The following is a 20,073-nucleotide window of genomic DNA, read 5'->3' as shown; positions in this document are numbered from 1 at the left end:
AGTGTACAACACTGGTTTATTTTAAACAAACTATCGAAAACCACATGTCCAGTTTTGTATCCAACATATAGTTTCATAAGAAAATACACTATACCAAGCACAGGGATAAAATGTCAAATAAACATTATGATAAACATGATGCCTATTACTGGAATGAGCAAATATTATGCATATAGTTACTGTGTCTTCGACACCGGAGATTTGAATACATTTTTAACGGAGGCATGCAACAACAATCGATGTAACAAAGAATATTAATTAAAAATTATAACCTTTATTCTTCCTTTTAAGCAATATTTGTAGTGAAACTTTATGTAAGTCTAAATAATTGAGGTGTACTGCCAATTAAAATGATAAACAAAAGTAAAAACACACAAAAATCATATGAAGAATTACTAATATATTCCGAGTTAATAAAATGATATGAAGTCATACCAGCTACAGATTAAAATTTGCATTCATGGATGACAACAGTAAGAAAAATTGTCAGAGCTTTAAAAAAAAAAGTTTTTGCATTGGGAATTTCAGAGGTCATCTCTTAGTTTTATCAACTTTCAACAAGTTTAAATAAATTCTTCACTTACCTCTATTTTATACTTAATCAGAAGATAATTACAAAAATATTATATAGTTATACAAACAGAGATATATATAAGTGTATGAAAGCTTTTAAATATCACACTCAGAAAATTCAAAGATTTTTTTTTTTTTGTCTGAACGCCAGCGTAATGATTATTTACATATATAACTCATTGTGGAAAACCACTTGTATGTTTGAAGAAAGTTGTTTTTATAACGCATTGGTATTGCACGTTACAAACATAGAAATCATAACTTACTCGCTGTGGTAGTTCTTTCTACAAAACCGTGTGCTAAATAGCAGTCTCTTACGTCATCAAAAAATATTTCATTCTTCTCGTTAATCCATCACATAATATTTACTAATGATTTTTGAACGTTTGAATGTGACCATCTTAAACCTAGTCTTTTAAAATTTTAAGCATTGCCTTTATAAAGTTTTAGATAGTTTATATCCATTCAAGTTCAGTAGTCATTGTACGATGCAACGTCTGAAGACAATGAAAATTTTATTTGACGATTTTTGGAAAGTTATAAGCACAAATAATGTCCTGGTCATATTTTGAACTAGCACCTCCTAGAACGGTTCAATTTGTGCTCACATTTCTCCGCGTGTCTTCATTTTCTTCCAGAATCTGTTTTATTGTTTTTCCCGCCATATTTGATGCGATCCAAAAGAGACTGTTTGGATCGTCTTCTATAAGCATGAACTTCCCGGCAAAGCTCGTAGAAAGCTTCAGCCACTTGACTGACATGTTCTGATGCGGCAACTTCAACGAACGATGCATCTCCATCTTTGGCAAGAACTTCACCTGAAAATTGGCACTTAATTAATAAATGTATTAATATTTGCGGTCAATACAAACCAGAAGAATAATACTAGGGTTTTGCAATAAGAGTTAAGCCTCTTTTTTTTTGGAAGGAAGGGGGAGTTTCGAAGTAACAATGTCATCGATGCATAAATTTTATGATTTCCGTTCTATTTTTCTTTCTTCTTTATTTTCCGGAGGTGTTCTTTGGATCAAAACAGTTCTTACATGTGTATTAACTACTGTATTGGGTTAAATGTTAAAGCCAAGACTTCTGGGGGTACCCCCCTCCCTTCCGGGTCCTCCCTTTGTTGCACATCTGTTGGGGTGAATGAGCTTTTCGTAAAAACATCATGATTTTTTATTTCATACGTTAAATTTCAATCATCTCATTATATTGTGCGAAAAGCTGTACAAATATACATACAATGCGAAATACAATTAAAAACTCTTGAGTCTATAAAAAAGCAAAATAAAAAAGAGGGGGAGGGAGAAAAGGAATGTGAGGTTAAAAGTTCCTCAGGACCAGGAGCGCACCGATGGGAGGTCACTGTGCCCTTCCAAAAATTTCCTTATTCAGCACATTCTGTCTGACGATTCGGCAAAACTATCGTCATTCGGCAAAATTTGGAATTCCATTCGGCAAATTGAAAATTTCCGACCTCCTAAAAATGTAAGTTCGGGGCGCCCCTGCTCAAGGCATGCTTGTAGTCACGCCCCTACAGTTTTTTTTTTCAGTGTGAAACAATTGCATCTGATAGTTGAAGCAAAGTAAGTCCATAATTAAAAATTATTTTGAAAATTGGAGGAAGGGGAGAACACGTTTAAATTTTCAGTGTTCAACCTTTCGATTGTACTTCCTCAAAATGCAAAAGTAGTGTCAGGGATTAAATTACTTTCCTCCAGGGCTACCAAAAAGCTTAAGAACGAATGGAAACCATCACAAAAAGAGAAACGCTAAAACATAAACTTGTTCCACTTTCAACTATGACCGATCTAGTTGCATGACAATGCCCAAGGCCACGCCTCAAAACTCACTCCTTGTTATACAGTCAATAAATTTGAAAGTACATTTTTAACACCAACACCTAGAGATGATTTGCTTAGAGGTTCTAAGCTGCAGCCTGGCAGTCTTTTTTACCATAAACAGACCGAGGATTATGCGTAGATTTATGTCCACACGAAGGTCGCCATTAGTGACATCTGCACTCTTAATGCATGTAATAAAAATGCAGTTCACTCCGACTTCTTTCAAGAAACCTGTCATTAAGAGGTCAGAGTTCGAAGGGCTAATCGCAATACTTACCATGACATAAAGTTTCACTTACAGATTAATGTCACTTGAAATGCTTCGGGTGACAGAGTTCTATTCTGCTTTTGTTCAAAACTTTTGATTTACATTTTAGTAAGAGTTGGGTAAAAATTCCGAGTTAAGTTACATCATTAGAATTTTGAACGCGCGAGGTAATTTAAGATAATGTATATAATCTTTCAACGCATCCTAAGTTCATTTTGTTAAAATTTAAAACAGCTTTTATATTAACAGGCTAATAATTACATTTCCTGTTTAATATAGTTGGTTAACAAGCTCTGCGATATAACTGTGGTTAAATAATTTTCTCCTTTTTACCAAACTCTAATAACTACATCTTTTCAAAAACCAAAACAGTCAAAATGAAACTAAATAGATTATTTTAAAATGCATCTATTGAATATTTGTAGTTTAAAGTTTATCAGTGCGTATTTAATGGATGTCAAAGGGGGCGTAGTACGGGAATAAGGAATCGTGCTCTATCATTTCATTGAAAACTAATGAAGGGACTTGTTTTACAGTATGTGAAAGAAATAGTATCTAAAATGGAATACCGTTCTTCAACATTCATGCTCAAAAATGGCTCCCTTAAATGTTCCCAAGGGGTGCCATTAGGAGCCAAAATGGCACCCTTAAGGGGTTGCCGCTGATGGTACAAGCGTTTCGCCCTAGAAAGTACCATATGCAAAACGAAGTTTTAACAGTAGTAACTGAGATAAAATGCTGTAACTGGCAAATAATAATCCGATAAAAATTTAGATTAAAACCATTTTGTATCGTGTTTTCCATTTCGCCAGACTAAACCGCAAAGGCTATGCTTAAGCACAGTACCGATTACTTACACACAGCCTTTGTATTTTTAAGCTGAAAAAAAAGTAGAAACATGTTAAAAATTCTGTGAATTGAGATGATGATCAAATGAACTTTTATTTGTCAGACACTTAACTCTGGAGTATAGATCTATACTTTTAGGAATTATGAACTACAGCGGTGTTCATACTGCATTCAACTTAAATTAGTTGTATGAAATAACAAGGAATACAACGGTAGTACAAAATTGCAGTAACTAGTGATTAATTATAAGACTGCTTAAACCTGAATTACTGATCTAATACTAATCCAAAATTTTCGAAATATAAGGACTGCATTTTAAGAGGTGTTGAGTGATAATTTTCATCCAAAGATAAGCTTACAAGGTGGGATATTACCCATAAAACTTAAAACCGTTCGCTCGTTTCGCCGTAAGATTTCACTGGCTATTAAATAGCGAAGCGAAATATGCTACTTAAAATTCGCGAGTGGAACCATTTGGTGCTTCGACAGGCTTTTAAGTATTTAATGCTTCGAAATACGAGCTTTTAAAGCTGAACACAAATTCTTGCTTAACTTCGATAAGTATTTAGATGAAGTTGATGCTTCGGAAATAGAATTTAAACTGTTTGGTAGGTCATAAGAATGATGTGATCTTATATTGTTATAAGTTTGTCTTGGTTTTAATGGCATTTTCTTTTTTTAATGCCACAACGTTAAAATATATAGCTTTGGGAGAAAACTTTTTGGTAACTTTTAATAATAGAAAATAACTCCCTAATACTGAAACTGATGATCTTTTTTAAATAGTGAAATACAAATTTCCTTACGTTTAGTTCATGCACCGCTTTATAGAATATAAAAGTTACTCTATTACAAAAATTTTGTGTTTTAGTATACATTAATATTTTTGTATTTAGTTCGTCTCTATCAATTTGTTTGTATCGTGTATGAATTTTGCATTGTCTCTACCGAACTGAAATGTTAAAAGAAATTCTCCCTTGCAGTTTCTGCAAATACTGCTCTTGAATTGTTCAAAGGCACGAAATCAATATCCAGAAAATAAAATCTCGAAATTGTCATGAAAACAATTAGAACGGGAAAAACAATAAGAACGGGAAAATGTTTTTAAAGAAGTTTGAAGTAAACTTGGCACTAAATAAATCTGACGTCATTGACTTCAGATTCCGTAAATGAATTCAAAAAATCTTCGGCACAAAATTGGTTTTCTTGACCATAAATGAGTCGCGGGAAAGTAAAGTGCTATATCTGCAGGAATGAGGTTATGAGATATTTGAAGAAACGAGTTTTATATTAAATAGTGACAACATGAAAATGTTGGAACTTGACGTTTTTTTCGTGATTTATTTTCAGCGGAAACTAAATAAAAGCTTTGCAATAGATGAAAATAATGCAAAAAAAAAAAAAAAAAAAAAAAAAAAAAAAAAACATTTGTAGATACTACGTTTTGTCTCCCACGGTAAAAATGTAATTAAATTTGTGTCACTTGAGCAAGTATAATAAAAGAGTTGATTGATTTATTTGCGCCTTCTCCAAGTACTAATCGCTCTTGGAATCAATTCGATGTATCTTCTTTGACACATTGCAGATGGATCCCGAGAAACTCTCTTATTTTCCATTCTAGAGCTTGGCGCCAATTACGAGAATTCTTCAAATTGTAATTGTTGTCATTCAGCGTAGATCAATATAAAAAGGGAAAGCAGGCTCGCAGTTTGTATTTATTGCGAGTAGGGAAATGTGGAGCATAGTGAAATGGTTTAGATTACTTACCTTTTACTGAATGAAAAAAATATAAATTTGTTTCGAAAATGACATCATATAGAAAATCAGAAAATTATTTTATAATAAAACTTTCATTGAAATATTATTTTTCATTTTTGACAGTTAATTTGTACTTTTGCAGAGAAGGAGGAAAATGTTCATGGGGCAAAGTGAAAAACTACATTTTTTATGAAATATTTTCTGTTTGATAAATTGAAAATAATTTTCAATAAATGAATCAATAAATAAAATTAAGCGAATAAATAAGTTAATAAACGAATAAATAATTAGAATGTGTGAAAAAATAAATAATTGAATAAAATAGTGAATGAATAAGATAGTAACACTAAATGAAGGAATTTTTTAAATGAATTAATGAATGAAAACGCTAGGGATTATTAAACAATGAATATGTAAACGAAATGAACTATTTCACTTTGCTCCGCATGCACTAGACCAGGGTGGCGACAGGAACTGTGAAAAAAAGTTCCCTGACTTTTCCCTGATTAAGTTCACCAAATTTCCCTGATTTACGTTACCAATGATAATAGTTTTCTTTCTTTGCTCTATTTGAAATCCATTGTATGTTTGGTTAAGATGCAGTATTTTAAACGTTTTAAGTTGTGTAAAGTTGTTGAACTAAAGATATATTTTAAAAAGATGCTACATTTTTTAATAAAATGGTTAAAAAATACATATCAAGTCAATTTTTTTTGGGGGGGGGGGAATAAAAACCTACAAAACAGTATATTAAATTTTTGTACAATGGAAAGATTATAGAAAATTAAAAAACAAAAAAAAAAAAAATACTTCCAGAAACCACTTAGCATAAGAATTTTAAGAAACTATTAAAATTACTCTTAAAAACATATGTGTATTTATGATAGAACTAAAAAAGAATTGAAATTATTTTGAACTTAGTTTTCAAACAGTATAATAATTGTTGCAAGAATAACAAGTAATAGTGAAAGAATAGAAGTAATGTAGTTATTCTTATATAACTAATTGACATATTTATGCAAAACAGATGAAACCATTTGACATCCATTCATAGGGAGCTTTTCTCTAATCAAGAACATAGGTTTTAATGAATGAATACAGCATTTTAACAATAAAAAAATAAAGATATTTACTTAAGTACACAAGTTAACTCTATTTCAAATGATTTCAGTATGTAACAAAAAAAAAATCTTAGATTGCTTTTGTAACAAACAACTTTGAAATGCAAGAAAAAAAAAGAAATTAGTTAATTTCAAAATAAATAAGAGAAGAATACAACTTGGTTATAAAATTAAAGAATCACTTAAGTCTGAACAAAAGAAAACCTTTATAATCTGCTGTGACAACAAATAGTATAACGGCAAAAAACAAAGTTTTTGGTATTGAAAGTTCAATTTTAGCAATTAAATTAAAACGCGAAGTAATAAATTTTAAGCTTTTATAGTATTAATTCAAAAACCAAAGATTTCTTCTTGAAGTCGTGATTACAGTACGCTAACTACTATGAAACAATGGAATAAAGGCAAAGGAGATAAGCCATTAATGAAGGCTTCCTCTTTGCCTGTATGGTCGTTTATTTTACGTAGCATTGAAGGTGTAAAAGGAAATTTCAAACTAGGTAAAATAAACAACCTACAGACACAGAAACAATCTTAGGAAGTTCATCCTGTGGTTAATAAGATTCAATACTTTGACGTTGAGAAAAAAAGATGCTCAAATATGCGGCAGTGTATAATCGCACCTCATTAATTTTACTTTTTTATTGAACAGATAAATAGCGAAAAATGCGTAATGAATTAAAGTACTTAATTTTGTAAAGCATTTTTTTTCCTTCATAAAATCAATTTTCCCTGATTTTTTGTTATTTTTTCAAAATTCCCTGATATTTCCCTGACTTTTTCCCTGATTAATAAAGTTCCCTGACATTTCCCTGATCTCCCTGATTTCCCTGATCTGTCGCCACCCTGTAGACAAATGGGACTACACATTTTAAATCAAAACTAGCCACCACGGTGGCTAGATTAGCCGCCTACGGCAGACTAGTGTTGGCCGGCGTTGATTCTTAACAAAGTCTGCACACTATTTCTAGCTAGGGGAATAAAAAGCCTAAAATTTGTGAAAGAAAAAATTTTAACTTTTCAGCTAATAAAAATTCGTACCGTACATTCTGTTATATAATCCACAGGTATCACGTTCTTGCATTAGCATCTGATCTTTAATGATTTCTCGGTGCCGATTCAGATTTTACGATTAATCTAATGCCGGTATACCCTACAGACTAATTTTTGATTTTCGGTTTGCCTCACACACACACAGGCTGAAAAAAATTTTGCTACCTGGGAGATATTGAGCTAAGAATAAGAAGCGTATAACTTTGTTACTATTATTGTCAGTTCTAATTTTATGTTTGCTTTTAGTGAAGTGTCGAAATTAAATTTGTTTTTAGGAATTATAAGGTTTTGTTTGGTTCAGACTATAATTACTTGAATATTGGAAATAACCGTTTCCAATATTCAAGGTAATCCAATAACCGAACTTGAGTTACATATATTTTTTTAATAGTTTAAATATATTGCCGTATAAAAATATAAAACGAAGAAATTCAAAATGTAACAGGTACTAAAGTTTAATAAGTGTTTCCAAAATTTATGTAAAACTTTTTTTATATCTATTCATCAAAGACATGGTTGAGCACAGGGTAAAATTTTGTTTCGGGAAAAACGAAGCAATTAAATTCTAGCCCACAATATTTTAGTTTTTAAATGTATTGAACTGCCGATTCTCCGTGTGCGCACAGTAAAAAAATGTTTAAAAAAAAAAATTTATAAATCCTGCATTTACTTTCTAAGTTATGATCTTTGATATGACGCTTTCCTGAAAGGAGTTTGGGTTCAATATATCATAACTTCCGGCTACAAAGTTTCAAGGTTAACTTATATTGCTGTTGTTACTAAGGCTTGACCACGGAGAGATGGCGGATAAACTGGAAGCGGAAACAGAATAGTTCATTCGGTAATAGGTGAGATCCAGCCGTTCATCCCTTCCGTGGGCTGATAAAATGAGTACAAAGTGTGCTTGGCGGCTAAACCCTGGGGGTTCCGCGTAAAGCTGACCACCTAACCGGAAAATCTGCCTAGCACACCAGAGCCCTTGGTCAGGAAGAGTTAGATGGGCACAGTAGGCCTTGGCCTTCATAGGCTGTTGTGCCACGGGGTTGTTTTTTTCACTAAGATCGACGAAAGCGTGCTAAGATTAAAGTTTTACTTCTCTCGCGATCTCGCTGATCATACCTACTGCAAAATGAAGTACTTCGCTTCCAGTTCATCCGCCATCTCTCCGTAGTCAAGCTATGATGCCACTTTAGAGACCCATGCACATCTTGCGTAGGAATTAAGAGTCGAAGTAGCGGCAGAAAAAAGCGGTTTATGTGAACGTAAGGCCCTCAAAAGCGCAGAAGCCTGACTTTTCGCCTCAACCGATGATGGCAGCACCATCCATCTTCATATTCACAATTTAAGCATGGCTCTGAAGGGAACGGAAAGTCTTCAGAAAACTTGCACCCGTTGAAAATAGCTAGCGATCAACGGCAGGACTTTCGGACCTACGAATTTAGCGTACGCAAGTAATGGGTACTTGGCGGTGACGGACGAACCTCGAAGTCCCTCCAATCCTGTCCGACGCCATGTCCTTAGACCAGGAATTCTCAACCGTTGTTCCAGCTGGCCGGTGCCGGTCCGCGGAAAATTATCACCGATCCTTGCAGATTTTTGTAATAATTTTGCAGATAAATGTTCGTTTAAAAACAATTTCCTTACCCAGAAATATTAAAAATAACATTTTATGCGATACTTTTTACATTAATTTTGTGAATTTCCCCCCCCCCCCCATAAATTTTTGTACTTTTTCTCAAAGATTGATTTACTTAGGAATGATTATTACAACAACTATTTATCTCTACATTTCAGTATTATTCTAAGTAAAACATCATAAAAAATCTTGCAATCAACGTGTGTAAGATTTCTTTAATACCTAATAAAGCTTTATTATTATTAGTGTTTGAGGAAAAACATCTTGTCGATCCGTTGATTTTTTAAAACAAATTCTTCAATTTACAAATTCTCATTTTTACAAACGAAGTTAAGAAACGACGACCCAAATATAATTTCTACTTCAACGAGTGAGTTTTGTTTGTTTTTAATTTCTTTACTGTTTAGTTTAGGGAATACTACTCAAGTATCCGTGTTTTCTAGTTTACTGTGTGAATATGAACACTATTTAAGCTCGATGATAAAAACATTGGTTGTAAAACATCAGAAGCATACCTTCCTCAGGATTGACCTGTCGAAGATGAATAAGGTCGGCCTTATTGGCCACCACGACCATCGGGCAAGGTGATTGTCCTTGGGTTCCACCAGGCGACGCCGGTCTAGAGTTGTGGATGAGTTGCCTTACTTCTCGGAGATAGGTAAAGCTGTCTCGGTCGATGATGGAATACACAAGAAAGAAGCCGTCAGCCCACTGCAGTAGTTCCTCCTTCGGAAAATCCGTGTCCGTCTAGAAAAAATTATATACTGTCGCAGAAAAACTAATACAATATTGAATCTTAGTGTGGCTTTTTTGATGTTAAACGTATTTCCGCTCCTTGCGTACAGTGATAGCCGGTCCAACTTTCTGCAGTTTCAAAATATCGCCAGGTTTTCATCGCCAATAACTACGAGACTAATACGGGGCTGTCCACAAATGAGGCAATGAGAAGCAAAGGGATGTAAGTGGACATTTTCAAGTTTGGTATAAAACGCGCTTAAAGATAACTTCCTAGGTAGGCTTTCATTGATTTTTTTTTTTCGAAATCATGCTGTACAGCAGCACTTACCGGGGCTACTATAACTATATGTTGCCTCAAGACAGAGCAGAGGTTCACCTACCATTTGTACTGGTTACCTCCAAATTTTTAATTTTGCCACTTACATCGCTTTGCATCTCACTGCCTCAAATAATGTCACGCTTTGAGGGGGGAGGGATGTTCGGACAGTTCGTGTTATCCCTTCATTCTCCCTTGCACAAAGTATGGTATCACGCATTTTTTACAAGAGTATGTTTATGAAAAATAGCGGGACATATGACATACGGGGGGGGGGGGTGAAGTGTGATATTTTGCGACAGGTGGAAAATCTTGAAAAAAAGAAAAGTGTTACATTTATGGACCACTCGTAATCACTTGTTAACGGTGCAGGTCACAATGGATAGAGCATGTCTGTCCGTATTTATCCTCTGTAGTGGTTGAAATACCGGTACACCAATTTCCGGTATTTAGAGTTGTTTCGCAATTTCGTAATAACGGTTTTAACCGAGGTAAAATACCGGTATTTTCGGTATTAGATAAAAATAATAAATAGTTTTTAATTGAAGAGTTTTCAGTTTAGCTTACTAGATAGCTTCTGTGATTTTAAATGTGCATTACTTTCTCGATGAGACAGTACCAAAATCAATCTATTGATGAAAAAATTTAGCCTGAAAAATATTAAATAATAGAATATAAATTAGTAAAAGTAACGGAAAGGATGCAAAATAATGTTTTTATCCCACTAGATTATTTGATGTATCGCATTTTCATGCGTTTTTAGCCCAATGTTTATATTTGTCTGACTTCTTTGGTCATTCACATGTTCTTTTGTAAAAGTTAATTTCAAGTATAAATGTAATTGTGTTGTAAATAGTTTATTCCAAGCGTCAAATGCAGCAATATTTAATGGTATAGTTTTTAAATACAGTCTCAACTGTACCGAATTTCGAGAAAAACCTTTTCTTGTTTATAAGTTAGTGGTAATTTCTAGTTTCCGTTATTGGTGTTTAGACCTATCTCGCTATTTAGCTGTATATTTCGCGAGATAAGATTTAATAATTATATAGTGCCTTGACATTTTGCATGGAGGAAAAGATGAAAATATTTTCAGAGATTTAAATAACGATAAGAATTTTCAAGAAGAAACCGAAAAGGAATAAAAGAAACTAACAAGATCAAATTTAGTTAAATTCAACTTAAATTTCAAACTAAAAGGTTAACAAAAAGCAAACACAAACCTATCCTGATCAAGAGGAAATCGCTGAAAATAATTTTAATATTGGAAAAGAATCGTCTTTTGAAGCGAAACTAGAATAATAATAAAAAAATAAAAAAAACTACACACAGTACAAAAGAAACACACACACAAATGATGCGTCCAAAAACAGCACGCAAGAGATCGAATCAGTTAAAGAAGACTTCGAGTCAATTATTGAAGATGTATCGTGCAATATTAACAGTACCACCGACCAGCGTGAATTCATAAAGTTTGGTTTGAACTGAAGGAAATATGTATGAAAGGGAATTCTAACTTTAGTGACAGTTATATAAATGCATTGTGTTTCTTACTATTATTGTTTTTTAGTCTAAAATTTTCTTCTGCCTTATATGATGTATATTTTATATTGGTACAAAATAAATTTTCATAACTAATGTACTTTTTGCACAAAACTTTAAAATATGGCAACAAAAAATATGTTTTTGATCCTTTTTTGAGAAATTTCTAATACCGGTATCACGTTTTAAAAAATAACGAATACCAGTATTGCATTTTTGGTCCGGTATTACAATCACTAATCGTGTGATATGTTTTGCCTGTAATGTTTACAGACTAGAGTGGTTTCGGTGAAAAGATACGTGGTTTTGTATGCGCTCACTTGTTTTTGGGTTGAAAGGATAGAGATACTTTGATTGGCACAACGCCAGTAATCCTTATGGAAAATACCAAGTTTTAGTTTGAAAAAAAAAGTAGCGTTTCTTCTCCACCCTATTTTAACAAATGCTGTCGTTTAAGCTTCATCCTATTGAGAGGAGGGACGTGTTGTTCTTGAACGATGGTATAAATGACTCCTTAAAATGAACGGTGGGGCAAATACTCCTAAAACATGAACAGCCGTTCTTTTGAACGATATTTATTTTACATAGTTCTCTCTGGTTCATTTAATTTCTTAATTTAAACTTGATATATTGTCGCCTCTAAGCAACAGTAGGATATCTTAGTGTCATTCTCGAGATTAGTTGTCTTACAGTTGCTCTGAGGCTACGGTATATCTTTTGATATTACTTTCGTAAAGAAACAGCTTCTGACCCAACGAATGAAGAAAAAGCGCTACTTGTAGAAGTTAAAATACAAAAATTGGACTGTTGAAAATTAGAGGAAAGTACTAGTTCACGACGTAAGTCATTTCATTGTCCAAGGCCGACGAACTCAACACGTGCAGAGATCTCCAGGCCAAAGAATTCGGGATTGCCACATGAACAACCTTAAAGGAAGTGGTTTTGAGGTTGTTTCGGTTACAATAGGGTTGGTTCTTTGCAGCCCGTTGAGGGTATGATTGCTCAGATATATAATAGTTATATATCTGCGCAATATATAACTATTCTGGAAAAGAAAAAGGTTTTACTGCAATTGAAAAAACATTACCCAGATGGAACATGGATTTTCCTGCAGGATTTAAACCCTTGCTATACGTCCAAAATGATCTAGAAATTAATGTCTGAGATCCAAATTGAGACATTGGAATGGCCTGGGAATTGTCCTGATATCAACCCAATCGAGAATGTTTGGGTTATATGCAAGAACCGCCTATTGCATAAGGACTCTTCGACTACAGAGAAACTAATCACTGTGCTAATTCATGTCTGGTACAAGGGCACAAAAATCACAAATGATTGTTAAGAATTGGTAGATTCCATGCCGGATCGTGTCTAAATGTTAATAAAGAGTCGTAAAGATCATTTTATGAAGTAGAAACTTTTGATTTTATATAAATTTTAAGTAAAATACCATTTTTTTCTTAATTTTTGAGTTTGTTGCAATTAATTTGCAGAAGGGTGTAGAAACGGATTCCTTGCTCACTTAACAAGTTAGTTACTACCTCGAGTCATCAGTTAAACAAATGTTTAAATATAAAAAATGAGGGTAGGTCAAGTCTCCCACGTTTTATCTACCTATGTTTTAAAAAAAAATCTCTTAAAATTTATGCTGTCCAGATTTTTTGAAGAAGTTTTATGAAACCTTTAATTACCCGAAACTGTTTGGATGACTTAAGCCACTCTCATTCTAATCACGACAGTAATTGATTGCTTTTTTGTAGCATATGAAAGCTGAAGAATTTTTTAAAACTTACTTTTGGACACGTATCGATAATCTCAAAGATGACTGGTTCATTATCCACCATCAGCTCATTCTTGTATCTGTTTTCTGCGAAAGAAAACGAAACGGTAGTCAGTAAAAATTTACGCAAAAATATAACTACTATTAGCATCTTTTCTAATTAAATTACAAAATATTGTTTCGAAGGTTCAATACAATAAGCTCTAATAGATTTCCAATGATTTGATCTCCATTCAAAGCAATAGCATTTCTTGCACTCACTCTTTGATAGTTAAAAATTTATTGCCTACTAGCCACCTGCGGTGACCAGCTGGTTCGCCTTTTTGCGCCATTCGCTTTTCTACACAATCAGCCGCCCCCGCCGGCTGCTTGGCTTTCTTATCATTCACTTTTTTGTGAAATTTTTCAAAAAAAAAAAAGTAATGCGCCCAGTCTTACCTTTGTATGACTTAAATTAGCGGAGATATTAATTAAAAACATAGATTCCGAATCGATTTTCCTCCCTCTTTCCCTCATCCAAAATTTTGGATCTGCTAATACACGGTCCTTCATAATCACCCCCCAGAACCACCTACCCTTCTCTCAGATGTGGGGAGGGTGCTATGTGAGTTGCGGCGGGGGCACGATACTAGAAGTGAAATCTGTAGATAGCAGTATACGTGCCATTTGCAATAGTAGCAGTGGCATGGCTCGATGATCATCGTCATGCGTTGTGGAGGAGTATATTCGTAATGGTGCTTTTTAATTACTACTCAGCAGGAATTTCGCTTTTGGTTCCCATTTGACCGACATGATCTTGTTCCAGATTTTTAAAAAATCATGTTTTGGTATCAAACTTAAGAGTCACAGGTACTGTACTGAAGGCAGTAGCACCTGTTACAACGTTGAGGATGCACACATGTGCGAGCATCCATCTAGGAATCTCTAAATTTTTTAGCACAGTTGTTTTGAATAGGATTGTAAGAAAAATCCTGCAAAGTGATCTTTACAACGGTAATAGTTTGTCTAGACGAACCGGGTCATTTCGGCCACGCTGGAAATCAAAGTAAAATTCCAGCTGAGTAGTAATAAAAAAAACCTCATTACGAATATATCCCTCCTCAATGTATAACGATGATTACCGGCCATGCCACTGCTACAACTACAAATAGCATGTTTTCTGATATTTACTAATAAGGTTCGACCGATGCATCGGCCAGGCCGATGCAATTGTCGTCAATGAGAATTATAGAGCTATCCCCCTCCCCCCTATTGAAACAAATATTGCCCTCAAAGGCGCAAGAACGAGGAGATTGTGGACCCAAAATCTCACCAAGAACCCTTGGTTTTAAAAGATGATATGGGTACACATATTACCAATATGGTATTCTATATACATGTCAGGACTGTTGTGATGGCTGTGACAGTTACCTCCCCCTACCTCGCGTTGGTAAATTATGTTTGTGCAAATGTGCCCCTTAAAATGTAATGTGACTTTACAGCTGGCATCAGACCAAGACAATCTGTTGTGAAATTTGTTCCGCTTAAAATTTGCTGACACACTACGTTTTATATTTCATGTGTGCCCAGTACGCAGGGGCCAATCTGAGCAATTGGCTTTTTCTGCTGCTACTTCCTTTCGAAGCCGACATGTAGTCTGACTTTGACAGATGACTTTTGATGTTCGAAGCATTTGAAGAATCTATTTGCTAAAATAGGGGTGGAGAATGCCGGTTTGACTTGCCAACAACGTTATTGGTATAGCGGCAATGAAAGAATTTCTCCTCTTTCGACCCAAACATAATTAAACTCGTCTTAGGTCTGGCGTTATCAGAACCAGACTGAAGCAGTTGATGTAGCAGCAGCTTTGAATCGTATACTAATCCCTTGCTGATTACGTTATTCCAACTAAGAAGCTTGTGGCGAAAATTCATTTTAGTTCTATTAATTCCAAACACATTATTAAAACAAGAAATAAAAAAGTAATACTTACCAGTCTGGTGATCATATTCTCCTATATAACGTTTCGTCAGAAAACGGACCGTTAAAGCTGTGGAGAAAATGAAAAAAAAAAAATTAAGAATTTATCGGAAAAACAAATACTACATGATGTTCAAAAAGTATGTTTTTACTTAGAAATCGCCAAATTGAAAGAAAGAGATAAGCAATTCTGTTTGTTACGTGTACTAAAAAACATATAAACTTGTTTTTTAATGAAGTAAATATTAGATTAGTTTTTAATTTATGCACGCTTCATAGTGTGATGATGTCTACAATACTAGCCTACTAAAAGAGCCACTTTTATTTATTTTTAACTAATTGTTTGCTTTGACGATTTTATCTTGATAAAAACATTTCCCTAATATTTTAATTGAAGACTTATTTTAGTCGGATATATTGCAACAATATTGACATCACGGCTATGAAATAGGGAAGTTGGCGAATTATCGATGAAAAAAATGCCCGGATTTGGAGAAGAGGCTGAATACCACGGTGACCAACAATCAAAAATAGTAATAAACCTGTGAAGTTGACCACTCTTGTAAGTTGACCACCTGTCTAAGTTGACCGCTTTTCTCAGGAACGGAATTAGCCCTTATCATATAAATAAACCTCTGTAAGTTGACCACTTGTTTAAGTTGACCACTAAAGCAGTGCACCGTAAGTGGTGAACTTACACAGGTTTCACTGTACGTCTTATGATTTTTTTAATGAGAATAAATTTAAAAAATATTGTTTCGCAAATTCCTATTCGCAACCCTAATTATCTGAAAATCCATATTACATCAGTCATCGAGATTGTCTCTTTAGCTGGCTTCAGTTCAAAAGCAACAGCGACAAAAATTCTGTCGCTCAGTTTCGGCAGATGTTCATTTCATTCATAGGTTCATTTCTCAGCAAAGGACGCAGTCGCAAAACTTGAGCTACGGGATTGTTACTACTGTTGCTTTCGGTTTGAAGTTAGATTAATGTTTCTAATAACCTGGTGAGAAATAGAGAAATCTTTTACCGATTTGATGTGTTGCGTGCTACTAATGGGTCGCACACTGATCTTTGTAATCTAACATCAATAACAGTTTTTTTTACTGGATAGAAATTAATATATTCACTCATTCTTGCTGGATTATTTTTAATACTTATATGAAAGTGCAAACATGTTTTTCGGAGATCCAATACAATAAGCTAAGAGTAAATACATTTCAAGCACTGTTAAAAATAGTAACATCAAGAGAAAAACGATGGCCAAAACACTTTGTATTGGAATATGCGATTTTACACAGAACAAATGTATAATTACCAGAAGAAACGTGTTTTAAGACTACAAATTATTCTCTTAATTAATGCAAAAAAGATCGCACGGTAACGATTCAACAAAGTAGAAGGTCGAATTGTAAATCTCCAACCACTCACCTTTCTCCGCCAAATGCTTTAGAAGTTTTCGTAACGATTTAAAAGTTACTTTTAAATCGTTTTTGTTGACATGGGAAAACGCAAAAAGGAATGAAAATTACTAAACGAAGAATTACAAGCATAGCATATACTGATACCCTGCCTGCGAAATGCATTTTTCTTCTTTCCCCCCTCCCCCTTTTCATTTTTTTTCCAATGCCATAAAAACTCTCGAACCTGTGAAGTATTATGGTGCAAACCGCAAATTCATATACGACAATTTTTGTTTTGGTTTTCTATGAATTTTTTAATTGTGTCAAGGACTTTTCGGACACCCTGTATTATCAGAGATTTACGGGCACTTAATATAATTAATTAAATATAATTTAATTTAGCTTATGGCGAATGTTTATAAGGGAATATAGCAACTTTGAAGCAAGCCCAGAAATTTTCAAAAAATACCATTCAGTGTATGAAAAATCCTTTGCTAGGCCTTTTCCATATTAAGTTCTGTTCACTTATATGTCACCTCGTATGAGTCACAGACATTATTTATTACATACTTAAATGCTTGTCATACCATATATGGTTATGTTCTAGGCTCAGATGAGATTCCCCTTAAAGTACATACCAGACACCTTTTTTCCCTTCAGACTTAAGCCAGCCTCTGTCTGCGGTGCAAAGCCCAATAATATTTCGTTATTGCAATCTGCTCCTCCTATATAGATCACGTGAGATCACATGATCGAGGGATAATTATCTGTACTCTTTTAATGATATTCCCTATATAAAAATCGTGGCACAATTAAATAAGTTGGTTAGTTAAGAGAAATTCCTGCTGGTATATTCTATGTAAAAATAAAGATGTTGTGAATGTAGCTTTGTCCTCTTCCTACGTGGTAGATTATCACGGCGCAATACTGCAACTTGGGAAAATCAAGATGTGTAATAAGAACCGAGCGGCCGGCGGTTCTTACATATATATATATACAATGAACAACAGATGACTTTTGATAGATGATAGCAATGACCTTGAATGTAAATCTTCTGTAATTTAATTGCAATTAACCAATTAGTTATCTATTAAATTAGTTAGAAATAACTTTTGTGAAAATTTAAACACCTCTGTTCTGTGGTGGCGGAACAGAGTTATTTATAAACAGCAACAAATAATAAAGAAAATAAAATGATCTTATGTGGGGCAAATAATTGAACTTCTTGTTCGAAAAAAAATGGGTACGTAAGAACATTCCCTTACGTAATATAAATGCATAGTGCCTGTATTTAAAGCATGACGTTGAATTTCTTTATCATACTTTCAAAATATCAGTTCAAATACGAGCCTGTTTTAGAAAATAAATTGCATAGTATTTCATCATAAAAGGAAAATCAAAATCATTTTATTGCTTTTTTAACACGCGAAGAAGACATGAGGTCTAATTTACCGTTAAAATGTACCAGAGAAGTGAGAACATATTTCTTAATGCCAGACACTACCGCCCAAAACCACAAACAAATAAAAAGAAAAAAAATGATGCGCAGAAAGAAATTCAATCATATCCTCTCAAAAGCCATGCCTTCAGCAAAGTGCGGTTTTTCTTTCAAAAATACATCCGTAACTAAAAGATTGATTAACGACACGTGGCAGTAGCAGACCCTCTCTGGGATCCTTCAAAAGCAATTGATTCGCGCGCAAGAGTAAAATTATTTTCTGACACATCCAGTGATCAACTATTTACTCTGTCTACGCTTCGGAAGAATTGCGCATCAAAATTTTGGCACGTTCTGAAACTGGCGATAAAGGAACTGGAAGCTGACTCATAACGGCTCTCCCAAAATATTCCCTGCTGATGTTCGTGATTGGTGTTCGCTGATGGATAAATGGCAGAAGTAAAAAGTTCGGATAAGACTCAATGAGAAAGGGTAAAATGCCGACACTGTAAAAAGATAAATAAATAAAAGTAAGTTTTATTTCCTCTGTTGGGGGGGGGGGGGCTGCTTGTACAGGAAGTGTCCACGTGAATTTGTTAGCAAAACATTCTGTGGCTATTCCCGACCGGCAAGAAACCGTTAGTAAGCTATAGAGCGGGCGGGAGTAGAAAGTATAAAATGTGTTTTTAAGAGAGAGAGCGCATGAAGTTACGTCTAGAACTGGACGAGCTTACTTTCGCGTACACCCGGATCTGTTTTTTAGGATTGGATCAATATTTTTTCAATTCTATCAGGTTGTAAAGTATGTCAAGAACATCTTTTTAATATTTTGCACTGATTTCTAAAAACAAAATATGCGTCTGTCATGTTAATAAAAAAAAAATAAAAAATATATATATAAAAAACCATTTGATGTTACTGAATTTATTTTAAATTTATTTTCTCAAATATATAAGCTTTATGTTTTAATAACTTTCAACGTTAAGCTCTCAATTAGGAACACTTTTAAATCGGATATTTTGTCTAATATTTATACGTCAACTTTTACGTGAGGCAAATGAAAAAACGGAATAGCAAATTGAAAAAAAAAAAAAAAAACCAATATACGATGTCGAATCTGAATAGGCAAAATAAATAAATAAATAAAAAATAAACCAATTAATTTGACAACAAATTTTATACAATATAAAGGCAGATAATATATAAATACCTTTTATATTACATACAAAGAAAGCAAACAATTAGCACCTTTTATGCATACAAAGGCAACTAAAATATTAGCTTTTCTATTGTTGGGAATATGAGGTAAAGTAAAACAGCTGGGTAAATCCAAATGTTAAATTTTTTTCACAGTTAAACAGTTACACATATCAAGCAATGTTTTAACTATGCGATTAAACATATTGTTAATTTCAGTCAAAAAATGAATTGCTGTAAAGATCAAGGTCAATCTCAAAGTTTGGTACGCAGATTGTCATGTTTTGCGGTTTATTAAAAAATAATTTTTATAATAATGAAATAAAGTTTTTGTTATTAACATTTCACACACTAATTTAGATCCACTGATGCCCAGTGCGGTACATATTTAGTTATAGGCATACTTTGATTTTAACGTTAGTGCAATTTGTCAAGTGTACTTGAAGCGGACTAGGTGGGACACTAAGTGAAATGCTTTGCCGTTTGCTTATTCATTCATCTACTTTACTTTATTTATAAATTCCATAATTTATTCATTCATTGACTTATTATCTTATTCATCTACTATTTTATTCACTCCTTTTTTTTTCGCAAACATTAATTT

At 33.8% G+C, this 20,073-nt stretch overlaps 1 protein-coding gene across 1 annotated transcript; it reads right to left on the bottom strand.

The window, feature by feature from the left end:
• Window positions 1–244: 244 nt before the first annotated feature.
• Window positions 245–13,554, bottom strand: LOC129231207 (ras-related and estrogen-regulated growth inhibitor-like). Its single transcript, XM_054865454.1, has 3 exons — window positions 13,486–13,554; window positions 9,615–9,846; window positions 245–1,391 (listed from the first exon to the last, which is right to left on the bottom strand). The coding sequence occupies exons 1-3, from the start codon at window positions 13,534–13,536 to the stop codon at window positions 1,198–1,200; spliced, it is 477 nt and encodes a 158-aa protein (XP_054721429.1). The 5' UTR covers window positions 13,537–13,554; the 3' UTR covers window positions 245–1,197.
• Window positions 13,555–20,073: the final 6,519 nt, after the last annotated feature.

This window comes from Uloborus diversus, chromosome 10, assembly GCF_026930045.1.
Source record: "Uloborus diversus isolate 005 chromosome 10, Udiv.v.3.1, whole genome shotgun sequence".
NCBI lineage: Eukaryota > Metazoa > Arthropoda > Arachnida > Araneae > Uloboridae > Uloborus > Uloborus diversus.
The sequence above is the reverse complement of the archived record's forward strand: the minus strand, read 5'-3'. Positions and strand labels throughout refer to the sequence as shown.

Excerpts from the sequence above, each read along its gene's own strand:
- LOC129231207 (XM_054865454.1), bottom strand. The coding sequence starts at position 13,536 with ATGGTGGATAATGAACCAGTCATCTTTGAGATTATCGATACGTGTCCA. Across the intron at positions 9,847-13,485 it reads TTATCGATACGTGTCCAAAA|ACGGACACGGATTTTCCGAA; the intron begins GTAAGTTTTAAA and ends AATTTTTTCTAG. Across the intron at positions 1,392-9,614 it reads ACAGGTCAATCCTGAGGAAG|GTGAAGTTCTTGCCAAAGAT; the intron begins GTATGCTTCTGA and ends GCCAATTTTCAG.